The 12564-nt window shown below is 49.0% G+C and overlaps 1 protein-coding gene across 1 annotated transcript in view; it reads right to left on the bottom strand.

The window, feature by feature from the left end:
• Positions 1-226: 226 nt before the first annotated feature.
• Positions 227-12564, bottom strand: part of CD38 (CD38 molecule) — a 28904-nt gene continuing 16566 nt past the window's right edge. Inside the window, exons 2-8 of the mRNA XM_054582240.1 lie at positions 10261-10390; positions 8580-8715; positions 6704-6789; positions 3819-3892; positions 2270-2362; positions 1835-1921; positions 227-1296 (exon numbers count right to left, since the gene is read on the bottom strand). Coding sequence (XP_054438215.1) covers positions 1233-1296; positions 1835-1921; positions 2270-2362; positions 3819-3892; positions 6704-6789; positions 8580-8715; positions 10261-10390 — 670 coding nt within the window. The 3' untranslated portion in view covers positions 227-1232. The remainder of the gene's footprint in view (positions 1297-1834; positions 1922-2269; positions 2363-3818; positions 3893-6703; positions 6790-8579; positions 8716-10260; positions 10391-12564) is intronic.

Below are 12564 nucleotides of genomic sequence, written 5' to 3'. Positions count from 1 at the left end.
AAATGAGCTGGGGGAAAAAAATCAGTGATCTAAACTTCTATTTCAAGAAGCTGAATTTAAAAATCTGAAGAGATTATAAGGAATCCTATATCTCTAATAATAAAGAGAAGAACAAAAAACAACAGAAAGAGAAGATCAAAGAAGCTAAGGGTTGGTTCTTTGAGAGAATAATAAGAGAATAATTCCTGAGTAAGACTGACCAAGAAAAATAGAGAAAGGAACAAAACTGAACTGCCAGCACCAGAAACAATACACAATTTAACTGCCTACCACATATGTAAGACACGAGGAGCATGAGGAGCCGGAGGAAAAGGAAGAGGAGGAAAAACTGTTAACAGTTTTGAAGCCATCCAGAAAAATTACATTCCAGATTCTGTTTTATTCAATTTAATATAACATGCATTTACTAAGAGAGAACATAAGGCACTTCCATTTAGTATTATAGGCCTAGAAAGGGAAGGCGCATGTAGTTTGGAGTCAGACAAAGCTGAGTTCAAATTGGCCTCTACCTTGAACTCAGTGTATGACTTTAGGTGAGTTACATAACCTCTCTTCTGTTTTTTCCTCTCACAGATGAGAGATAATAATATCAACCTCTTGGAGCTAGTAGAAGGGTTAGAGGTAAAGAACCAAGCACATGAGTAGCTTATATCCTCCAGGATATTTTCCCCAACATGCTCCATAACCATAGCATGGTAGTTTATCTGTAAAGAGGGGGGGACAATTTATCTTGAGACAAGGTCATTCATTTGGAAATGTAACGTTGTCTGAAAAGCTTAGGCATCTGTGTTTCTTTCCTTACATGTTCCAATAAGAGAGGACTGGTGTGATCATTCTTCAAAAGAAAGGATGTTACCAACATATAAACAACACAAAAGCATCACGTGAAAATGACAGAACTTAAGAGAGTATTTGAGATCTTGCTCCCCAACATATATCATCAGGGTTGAAATAAACTCTTATATATTTTTTAAAAACTGAAATAAAATTTACATTTTAATTTTACATTATAATTACTCTTTTCTTGAATGTTAAGAGATCAAAATAAAAACTACTCTGGTAACACAAGTTATTTTAAGACTTTGGGGGCGAGGGAAGTCTTCCATCTCCGGTGTTGACATGATGACAGAGGATCCCCCAGATCCCCAGCCTTCCACCAGCACATCTCCCGCGTCACACACGGCCACGTACGCTGCGAGGGCTCAAAGATCCGGAACCACCGTGCCGATGGCTCATTTGACAGAACTGCAAAATGAATGCTCAGGATTTTTCACGCACTGGAGTAACCTGATAGGCCTATGACAAGAAAGCAAAAAAGAAGATCTAGAAGCAGTGCAACACACTGCTCAATTCATCAAGGAGAGGAGCCATTTCATTAGCAATGAAAGTACACGTGGACCACTTAACATTCCCACGGGGTCCTCTCCTGCAGTGACTACCTGGAGAAAGAGCAAGTCCAGGAGCGAATGACTTAAAGTGGGGCCCAGTTTAGTTTGATTTCGCTTGTAAGGCCATAAAAATAAACACCGAAGAAGGGGTGTTTGATGCTGATATGTGGAGATGAAAACGAATATCTGGCTCTAACATGGCCTAGATATGGGCTATGAGTGTCAGCTGATGACCAAGAAACAGCAGAAGCAACAACCTGAGGAGGGACCCCTGTATTTTCTTCATAAGGTCACTGGCCACAAACACCTCTGGGTTGGGCTGGGGGCAGAGGCAGGAAGGAACAGAGGTCACCATAGGTCACCATCCCAGGTCACCGTCAAGACCCAAGGGAAAATGCCTGAAGATGGCAGAAAGGCTATTTCTTCCTCAAGAACAAATCAATTACCTGTAGTTGTCCTCACAGGTAAATGAAATGTTCCTTGTGCTTAGAATCACTTTCAGATCATTGATGAGGGAACTCGAGCATGTGTGTCTGGGAAGGAAAGAAGAAAGTGTTAGAACTGCAAGATCTCGCAAGCATTTCCCGAGTCAGTTTCTTCTAGGTAGCAGGCCTCATACAAAGAACCCTGGCATAAGGAGGTGAAGCAGAGCTCGCCTCTCAGAGTTCACAGGCCAGTGGCGGGGGCTGACGGTGCAAAGCGGGTTGATCCCTATTATGGAGGTAAAATCGAGAGGTTGTTGGGATAGGCTAAATGTAACATCAGACCCCATCTGTTTCTTGAGCCAGTCTTTCCTCAGTGCATTGTGACTGTGGATTCTTTCGTGAACCAATTCCTAAAATAACCCTGAGAATATATGGGTACAAAGTAGTGACATATACCTGTGAGCTCCTTCAAGGTCATGCATCACCCAGGCTTGCAGTGTAGGAACCTTCTCTGCTTGCAAATTATGGACTTCCACGCGTCCAAAAGTGCTAACACAGAAAGGACAGAGAACGTTGGTAACCCCTAGTCAGACTGTTCAGGTGCCCATGGCCCCCGGGAAAAGCCAGCAGCAGGCCAGGTGCCCTTGGTTAGCACCCACCCTCTGGAACGGATGTACCTTTACCCTTTCAGTGTGACTCTCAATGAATTAAGATCCTCAAAATCAGGCTCTTAATCTGTATGTTGATGTTGATTCTTTAGGTACTTGCTCTTTCAAGAGCAGGCAGTAGACCAACATAAGGACATCTCCTGGGCGCTCGTTAGAACGGCAGAACCTCAGCCCAGCAGCCCCTGCTGCACCAGAGTCTGAGGCTGGGCAATCCCTGGGTAACCCACACACCCAGGCAAGTGGGAGCCTGGCTTTGAGAGACCCCGATGCCCTGCTCTAACTCTGCTCCTAAACTCTTCCCCATTGGTCCCTGACGCCTGGCACTCCTATTGCAAGTACTTGGGTCCCTCATTCCGGGTTTTAAAATTCTGGAATGTTAGAACTTTCACCCAAAAGCCCACATACAAGGTTGAGGTCAAAGGAAGAAGACAAAAGGACAAATGCTTCTTTGTAGAATTAAATGTTAGAACAGGAGAGAAGGAAATTCAATTTGTGGCACCTAGCATGTTCCCCCCTCTCCGTCTGGCCCTGTCCAGGGAAAGGTTTCAGAAGAAAAACTCAAAAGCCAATTCATGTGGTGAAAACTGTAAGTAGAGAGGCCAGCAGAGAAGGAAGGCATTGGTGTGGCCACGGGTGTGGATTAAACGAGAGAATCATAGCCGATAGTCATTGAGCACTGTCTCTTGGTGAGGCACAGAGCTCAGCATTTTCTATACATTATCTCAGCTCATCTTCCTGTCATTGTCACCTCAGCAGGTACATATACTACACGGACTAAGAGGTTAAGTGCCCTGCCTAAAGTCACATATGGAATCCATGGTGACCTCTGGAGTCCTTGCCTTTAACTAAATTGTTTGCTGACGGTGCCTGCAAAGAGATAACAAAGGTCAAGAACACAGCACAGTTCCTGATGCTCCCGACAGGGGTTGCGGTGCTGAATCGGGACTCACATGTTCATGCAAGAGAGAGGGGCAAGGGCAGGTTCGTGGATGGTAAGGATTTAGGCAGAAGGAGGGAGGGGCAGGTTATATGAGGGAACAACATAAACAAAGGCAAGGAACGGCAGCATGGAGTGTCATGGCTGAGAAAATTCCATCAGGCCTCAAACCAGCGAGATGAGAGCTGGACACGTGCAAGGACCATTAGGACCTTTAGAGCATTATATGCAACCAAGAAAACAGACAAAAACATTCGCTGAGAAAGACAAAAATTTTACCCTTTTCTAGCCCAGATCTTTATTACTGATCTTAAATGTGAGATGTATATTTTTCTATAAGTGAACTATCAAACAGGAAGCTGAGCTAACCCTTGCAAATAGAACGCAAAGAAATAAGTACCTGTTTTTATCAAAGGTGTTACTGTGGGACCCATTGAGCACCACCTGGACCACACCACAGGCATTTTCTGCAAACTTAAAAAATAAAAAGAAAGCAAACCCACAATGCCTCAGCATGCACACTTAATCAGCACGCCCCAACAGCTGCACCCCAAACTCCTCTTAGCATTAGCTGGTTAAGGGGAAGAGCCTGTGTGGCTGTAGCGCAGCCTTGCCCGGTCTGGGCGCTGCCACCCCAAACCCCCGAGGGATTATGCTTCCCATGAGAGCTCTGGAAGCAGCTGCTCCAATCTGTGTTTGCACAACAAAGGTCACCATCTGAGCTGAGAAGCCCAGAGTTCGGATGAGTAAGAGGAACATTGCTGGAGGAGGCAGATAAAAGTGTTTTCTTGGTGCCATGAACTGCAGACACTGCGCGTTTCATTTAGGAAGAGGGATAGACGATTCTGGGGTAAGGGAAACAGGGACCCCCAAGAAGGCGACAGTGAGGACTGCACAGGCACAAAAAGAAATGGGGAAGGAATGAATGCACGAATGAATATTGTTGAACGGAGAGTTTTATTTTCTCATGCAACCAACATTCAGCAGGAGTCCGTGCTGGGCACTGGAGAAAAGAAACTGAGCAAAGCCCAGCAGGCCACATGCTTCCTCCAGGAAGCCCATCCCCTGGCCTCCTTCTCATTTCAGGCCACGCTCTCACCGGTGAGGATGAGCTTCAGGTGGGTTTGGTTGCCAGTCCTGCAAGCTCTTTGAGAGCTGAGAGCCCGGCTGTCCTGTGGGCCAGTCAGGTGTGGGGCTTTAAAGCGAATGCATGGTACAGAGTGGGCACCTCGTCCAAATCGGTGCAAGGAGGGGAGGGAGAGAGGAAGCAAGAGGTCCAAACGCTCTGTGATGGAGGTTAGGAAAGTAGAAAAAACATAACAGAGCCAGAGAGCTGGAGGATGAGTAGAATTCCCCCGGTAAGTGCTGAGGCAGCTGCGGACTGGAAGACCTAGGGTTTGGGGGGAACAGTGGTGTTTGGGGGCACCTTGCAGTGGATTCTGAAGTTGGATAGATCAGTTAGTTTACAGAGAGCCGTGCATGCTTTGCCAAGAAATCTAGCCTTTAGTCTGTGGGTGATAAAAGTCCACTGAACAATCTGCAATGGAATTGCCGGGGGTGATGAGCGGAGGCCCGAGGCCCAATGAGTGTCAGCCGCAAGGGCTAACTCCATCGAGAGTTTACAGCGCGCCATGCGCGGACCCCGCGATGCTGTGCGACCAAGAGTCTCTGTGAAGTACCAGGTTCGTTCTCCCCACGGTCACTTGGAAGTGGGAAAGTGGGCTGGGATTCAAACCCCAAGAGACAACGAGTCTATGGCAGGAAAAGGAAGGATCTAGTCTGACCAAAGAAGGCTGCCTCCACGCATCTACGAGCGAGCGTTTGGCCGATAGAGGTGCAGTCCCAGGGCAGCTCACAAGGCGGGGTGCGCCTTCGATCGCCTCCACGACCGTGTGCCTCGCTCCAAGGACTGTATGGGGAACACGAGCTGGTTCTCACCACATGTTAAACATGGCTTGACTTTAAAAGTTTTTTTAGCAACAGCGCTGCCCCTAAATGTATCATAAAGTGATAAAATACATTTCACAGGAAAAGCAAGAAACTCTTCTCAAAAAAACAAACACAAAAAACTATGCGGTGCCTCTGGTTTTTCACAGGGCACAGTAGGCACTCAACAAGTACTTGTTAAAGGTATGCATTCTTAGTTAATGGTCTTTTGGTATCTTTTTAAAAATACTGTGGTAACCCCAGGGGACAGGCACTAGTTTTATCCCCATTTGACAAATGAGGAATTGGAAGGTCAGGCAGGTGTTTAAGGAGTCTGTCCAAGTTGAAATGGCCTCTTTGCTTCCAATGCCAGGCCATCTCCCTGGTCTCTTCCAGGGTTTACCTGAATCTCCTTGAGGTGGGTTGGGCTCTCTCGCCTTACTAGGCCACTGACCTTGGATGAGTCCCTTAACCTCTGAGTCTTCATTTCCTCACCTCTAACCTTCCCTCAGCACCACCTGTGAGGACTAAGTGGGGTGGCACAGGTAAGGCACCTGGCCCAGGACTTGTCACTTAACCAACGTGAGTTTCCGCTCACCCCAACTCCTGAGTGTCTGCATTTAATTTTGGAGGATTCTAGGTGGTGGAGTTTTACTTTCTCCTTCTTTTTCTTTCCTTTACTTCTTTCTCCCTTCTTTTCTTTCCTTTTTTTGTTTCCCTAGTTCATTTGCAAGCAAAGGAGAGACTTCTAAGAAAAAGAGATAAGCACAAAGCCAGCATAGGGTGAAGTCAGAAATAGAGGGAAGGGGGCGGGGAAGATGGTGACTCTTTCCCGGCCTGGATGGAGGATCTGGAGTCAGACAATTTGGAATTCACTCCCAGACCTGCCCCTCGCTCTGACTAGCAGTAGAGTACTTACTTACCCGAAGTACTATTTTGTCATCTGTAAAATGCTGTGATCCTCATGGTCTCTACTTCAGAGGGCCCATGTGAGGCTGAAAGGTTGTAATCCCTGTGCCTGGCACACAGGTGTGGACTAGCTAGATGGTTCCAGGAATCTAAGGTCAGTCAATACCTGGACTGGAGGATTAAACCAACAGGGGATTCCTAGCCACCAAAGTGAAAACATGGGTAAGAGCAGGAACTCTTTAATTGGAGCCCATGGGCCCTCCACGCAGGCCCTAAAATTATGCATGAAAATCTTCTAGAATGTGCTCAGGAATATTTTCCTCAGGGAAGAATCCCCAACTTTTGTTCTTAAAAGGATCTGTGATCCAAAAAAGAATTCAAACTAACCACTGGCTAGATGACCTCATTCTTTGGGCGCTAACATCCTGGAGTTTCACTTTTGGAGCTTACCTGCCTGGACACCGTGTCCCAGAAAACAGAAACAGTGTTGTTGAGGCAGTCTTTCCTCCAGTGTGGACAAGACTGATAGTTCATTTCTAAAAAGAATAGTTTATAGAAAATAATTACGGTGCAAAATCAAAGATTTAATTAGGCTCCATTCTTCCCTGGCTGTTCGATCACAGAGGAGTCATTGTCCAAAGGCTTCCCTGCCAAGGCGGAGGAGGGACAATGGACGCGCCTCGACCCAATTTAACTAAGTGCCCCCTGAATCCCGTCCAAGTCCCTACCTTATGCTCCAAATCCCTGACAGGAACACAGTGACCAGCTTTGAGTCATCGTTCTGGGAAATTGCAGAGAAGCTCGTCTGACAGAGACAAGCGCCCAGCAGTGTCCTGGCGTGCTGGAAACATCGGCCACAGCCCTGGGTCCTGGGGCGGAGGGGGCCTTCTCCCGCCCGCTCCCCCCCCCCACTTCCTGCCACAGCCCCCTGCGGGCAGCTTTGCACTCCGCCCCCTCGACCCACACCCTCAGGTTCCTGCGGCCTCTGAGTCCTCCTCCACGGAGACAGGCTCAGGGGGCCGGCAGCTATGATGGATGCAAGGCGTGAGGACAGAGTTCCTCGTCACTCCTCCCAAGGCTACCTGCCTCCGCGCACAGCTGTTTCTTAGTTATTTTTGACATATAATCGACAAATAAGATTCTAAGATGCTTAATGTGTGCACTGGGATGATTTGACACACATACGTACGTTGTGAAAAGATTGCCCTATGTGGAAAACATACCCACCACCTCACATATTTGTCTGTGTGTGCGCACACGTGAGAGAACACGCAGGGTCTGCTCTCTGAGAAAATTTCAACTACCCTGCCACAGTGTTATCAGCTACAGTCTCTGCTCTGGGCACTAGCCCCTTGGACCTTACTCATCTCATAAATGAATGTCTGTGCCCTCTTACCAACCTCTCCGTATTTCCCCCAGCTCTGCTTCTGGCAAAACTTTTCTACTCTGCTTCTATAAGCTCATTTTTTAAAGATTCCACCGATAAATGACTCCATGCAGTATTTGTTTTTCTCTCATGAAGCTGACCAACCAAGCCACACCCTGCAACACATGGCCTATATTCACTTATATGGGCCACGTGTTCTTCATCCATTGCATTTGAGGGCACAGACATTTGAGGGTTAGGTCCCGCGGACAGAGAGAGGAATTAGGCAGAGCCCTGCCTTCAGAGAACACGTGATCCAGCAGGATCGAGTAGAGCAGAGAAAGATCAGTTCGGTTGGAGGTGGTGTGTAGCACCCGTAGCACAGGAAGGTTGTTGGTGAACTTGATTTGGAAGGATGAATAAGAGTCCTCAGGCCATGAGACAGAGGAAGGCGCTCCAGGCAGGGAAGGCTGCTAAGATGCAGAGGGTGAAACAGCCCCCAGGGCTCAGGCAAGTAGCACCAGGGGGAAGAGGTGAGGGAGGGAGCTGGAAGGCGAGAATCTGAAAGAGAGACCAGGCCCTGCTGAGGAATTTGGGCCTTATCCTAGAAGCAAAAGACAGCTGTTTAGGTTTTAGGTTAGAGGCAGAGCCAATCCCAGTGAGGTGGCCAGTGGGGGCCGCCCTGCAGGAAGACAGGACAGTCAGAGCAAGAGCGAGGGTGTGTTAGTGTGCTGGGCCCAGGGCGTGGGCGAGAGCAGAGGTGAGGGAGGGGGAACGCACGCGTCGTCGGTCTGAAGAACACGATTTTACATCACGCGGAGTTGTCATCAGGGCATAAGTGGCACCAGGGTGGGTACCGGAGGCCCCGTCCTCCACATGGATCTCTCAGGGCCCTGTCAGAGCCCAGGCCTGCTCCCCGCAGCACGTCCCTGGACGATCCCAAAGGGCCCGGATTCTCACCAGAGGAGCCCGCGTCTCCGCACCACGTGAGGCCGTCGGCGATGTAACCCAGCAGCGAGTCCTCCAGCGTGAACATCTCCTGCTGGATCCGTGTGTACTGATGCGCCAGCTCATTGGACTTGCTCCAAAAGAGAGACTGAGAAGGAGGACACACAACCTGTTACTGAGATCAAAATATTGAGCCAAAAACAAAACAAAAAAACAAAAAAACAAAAAAACAAACAAACAAAAAACCCAAAAACCAAATCCACATCTTCTTATGTGAAAGGCAAACACAGGAAATAGAGTAAATCACACAGCCAGGACAGGTGTTGCTCAGTTCGTTGCTGCTGTGTGTGTACGTGTGTGTTCTAGGTCACAATGTAAAATGAGCTTATTTTCCCAGGTTGCAGCAAAACGAAATCTGAAAGCCACTAATCAAAATCTTACACCAAACGTAGGATCGGGACACGTCTGGAGAAGCCATTTGGTAGTTACAAAAATTACTAGAGTTATCTACAGAACAATTGTGTCTGTGTGCTATTTGCGGGGAGAAGGGCGCCTTGTTTCTTAAAGGGCTCCATACCCTCTGCTTCCTTTCCTGAATCTCCCCTGTCCCCACAAAAAGAAAAGAGCAAGTACAGGGAGTTTTTTCAGGGTCCCTTGTAGAGGTACAAAAAGTCCAATTTCAGAGCACTCTCCAGCTCTGCCTCGGAGGCCGTGGAGGGTGCGCCGGCCGCCTGGGCCCTGGCGTCACACTGCCCGACGAGGCCCAGCATCCCTGCTTGCGAGTTGTCTGACCTGGGACAAGCAGAGCAGCGTCGCACAGCCTCCCTTTCCCCGTCTGTAGAATGGTAACGAGGATAATTGTAAGGAGCTCCTGGGCTGCTGAGGAGGTTAAATGAGACAATGCCAACAAAGTGCACGTAGTCCCATGTGTTCTTCATCCATTGCATTTGAGGCGTTTGTCTACCGAGCAGCTCTTGGGTGCCCGGCTGGTGCTTGGTGCACCCAGCAGGGGCTCCTTAGTAGCCCCGGCTCCTCACTGACAGGACCAGCGGCTGTAACGTGGCTTAAGGGCTCCACACAGACGGCTTGGGCACGCTGGGCTTTCACTTTTCATGCTGGCTCTAGAGGAGCTTCACTCCATTACAGACGTCTTCCGGTGCGGTCATTGTATGAAAACCCAGGCCTCTCTGGCCCCAAATCTTACGCCTGTTTAACTGGCCACTTTGCATATCAACACACTGCAGGAGTCGCTGGTCTCCTCAACTCGCCAGGGTCCGCTTTTCTCACCGGTGACGTGGGGATGGTGACCCCTGACCAGGGAAATGCAACGAGGTGTGGTCGCTGTTCCTGTTGTCACCAGAGGTCAGGCGCGAGTTTTGTAATTACATAAGGTCGAGTTATTCTTGTTTGGGTCGGATTGGGTTTCCTGTTCAGTTTGTTTTGCCTGATTTTTAACCAAGTGTCCTTTCCTCCCTCTGAATCGCCATCCCTCTCTCGCCTCCCATCCTCCAACATCTCAAATCCAAATCATATCCCGGTCTCCCTGTAGCCCCACAAACTCCGTCCCTGCCAACACACCTACATTCTCGTGTCCGGATTATTCTTCCCTCATCCTGGTCAAAACTGGGTCTTGTGACCTCTTCCTGCTGGCTTTCAGCCTCAGTTTTAAAAATCAAGAACTTGATCCAGTTACCTTGCTGCAGGGTATGGCTTGACGGGTCAGCTCCATCAGTGGCTGGTAGTCTTGTTCCACAGAAAGACAGGGGTCCTTGGAAAGAAACGCTTTCTGGAACACCTTCGCTATCTCTTGGCAGTCTTTATTGCTGTGAGATAAAACATGGAAAATAAAATAAAGCATGAATGATTAGATCTCAAACATACTTTTGGAGCGTAATTACCCTTCCCCCAAAAAGCTCAAGTAGGAAGCATTTGGTGAGGGCCACGCAGTTCATACTCATGACCTCAGCTAATCTGCATGACATTTTTATGGCTAAGCACCACTGTTCCTGCTCTGCAAAGTCCCTGCCCCTCATGGAGCACACTCTCTGGTTAGAGAGACAGAGAGGACACAGACAGGCAAATAAGTTAACAAAATAAGCACAGACGACTATAACTATGCAGGAAATCAGTGGGAATGGAAGACAGCAAAATACCAAAGCAACAACCACTTCAGGGAGGCTGGTAAGGAACGGCCTCCCTGAGACATATTTAAGCTGAAACTAAGTGATGAAAAAAAATGTATTGCAGACCAAGGGTGTTGTTCATGCAAAGGCCCTGAGGCCGAAAAGAACTTGCTGGTTTTGAGGAACTGAGAGGCGCACAGCAACACCACAGTGCAAAGAATCAAGCGGAGGTGGGGCGTGGTGGGAATCAAACCAGGAAAACAGCCGAGAGGCGGACCACTTACGCCTTCCGGACCGAGGGAAAAATGTCAGATTTTACTCTAATTACAGTAGGAAGCCCCTGGATAGTTCAAAGCATGCAGGGGGCCTCATCTGATTTTTGATTTTGAAAAATCACTCTGGTAAACTTTGAACGGGCCCCACAGAAGAAGCAAAATGTCTGAAACAGGAAGTTTAACTCCAAGTTCCCTCCAAACAGGCCGCTGGCAGCGGGACGGCAACAGGCCAGGAAGAGGCGATGGAGGGGTGCAGACGGTTGGGGGAGGGGTTCTTTGTGAGTTTGTGTTAGACACGTGCTCACAAGCCCTTCATTTTCTGGGGGCCAAACAGCAGGTCTCCCCTGGAGAGCTGAGTCACCACTGTCAGCACAAAGTCCAGCCTTGGGGGCAGCTTTCTAGGTGCAGCACCAGGCTATGCAGCTTGACCTGGGGGCACAAAGACAAGGCCCCTGCTGCCTGGCCCCTCGGAGCCGGTTCTCGCACCGCGGAGCCTGAGCAGCGCAGGCCATGGCGCCGGGCCCCCTGGCGCCCCGGCTCAGGCTGACTTCCCCCGTGAGCCAAGGATCAGAGAGTGAGCAAAGCGCAGGCCCTTCCACAGAAGCCCCCCTGCCCCCCTGCTCTTTTGGGGACAGGAAACAGGGCAAAGCCCTTTGGCTGATGGCAAGGATGAAGGCCCCTGAGCTAGGCTGCCGGTCTGACCTCTGGCTCTGCTGGTTACACTGCGTGTCCTTGGGAAAGTCACTCAAGCTCCCGCTGCCCGTTTCCTCATCTGTGAAGAGTCTACGTAACCCAGGTCTTCTGGGATTGAATAAAACACACGTGGAAGCCTTTCAGAGCAGGGCCCAGAAGAGAACAGGGGCTCCATTAACATCAGCATCCTGTCTCCTTCGTTTCATTTTGCGCCCCTTGCTCAGACCTTCCTGAGCTGAGCAGTCATGCCAGCCAGCAGGGGTGGGCGTGGCCCGTGCCACCATCTCATGCTAACCTGGGACTGTGGCTCATCCCCACAAGGCCCTGGGGGACCGGCACCATGTCCCCTGCCTCAGGGGGTGAGAACGCACGGCTGCTCGGGGTCAGCTCTGGGGCACAGACCCAAGCCAGAGGATGACGCCCCTGCTTGTCTCCTTGTCCGTAGGCAACGTGGGTTTCTCCTTGCTCTCAGTTTTGGATGCCACACACATTCACCTTAGTAAGAATCAGCCTAGGAAATGCCACTGCTTTGATGTAAAACAGCCATAGGACAAAAATGCCAGATCACGACCCACGACCTGGGTAGAGTGGAGTAATAATAATAGTAACACCAACAGATAGCACTTATTGAGGGTTTAATAGGTGCTTTACACACATATATCATTAAACCTTGTAACAGTTCTCTGAGCAAGTATACCATAATTTATTTGAGTTAATAAGACCAAACCTTGCAGGAATTCAAACAGCATAGAATTTTATTTCTTGCTCATATATCAATCTGGAGGTCAATATCTGGGATAGGCATGACACTCCACATGTCAGAGACCCATCTGCTCACTCCAAAATGGCTGCTCCAGTTCCAGCCATCACAACTACCTTCCAGTCCAGAGGAAAGGTTAGGGAAAC

Source organism: Pteronotus mesoamericanus, unplaced genomic scaffold (genome assembly GCF_021234165.1).
Source record: "Pteronotus mesoamericanus isolate MK-2021 breed Mesoamerican mustached bat unplaced genomic scaffold, CSHL_Meso_final contig_68, whole genome shotgun sequence".
In the NCBI taxonomy this organism is placed as follows: Eukaryota; Metazoa; Chordata; class Mammalia; order Chiroptera; family Mormoopidae; genus Pteronotus; species Pteronotus mesoamericanus.
The sequence above is the reverse complement of the archived record's forward strand: the minus strand, read 5'-3'. Positions and strand labels throughout refer to the sequence as shown.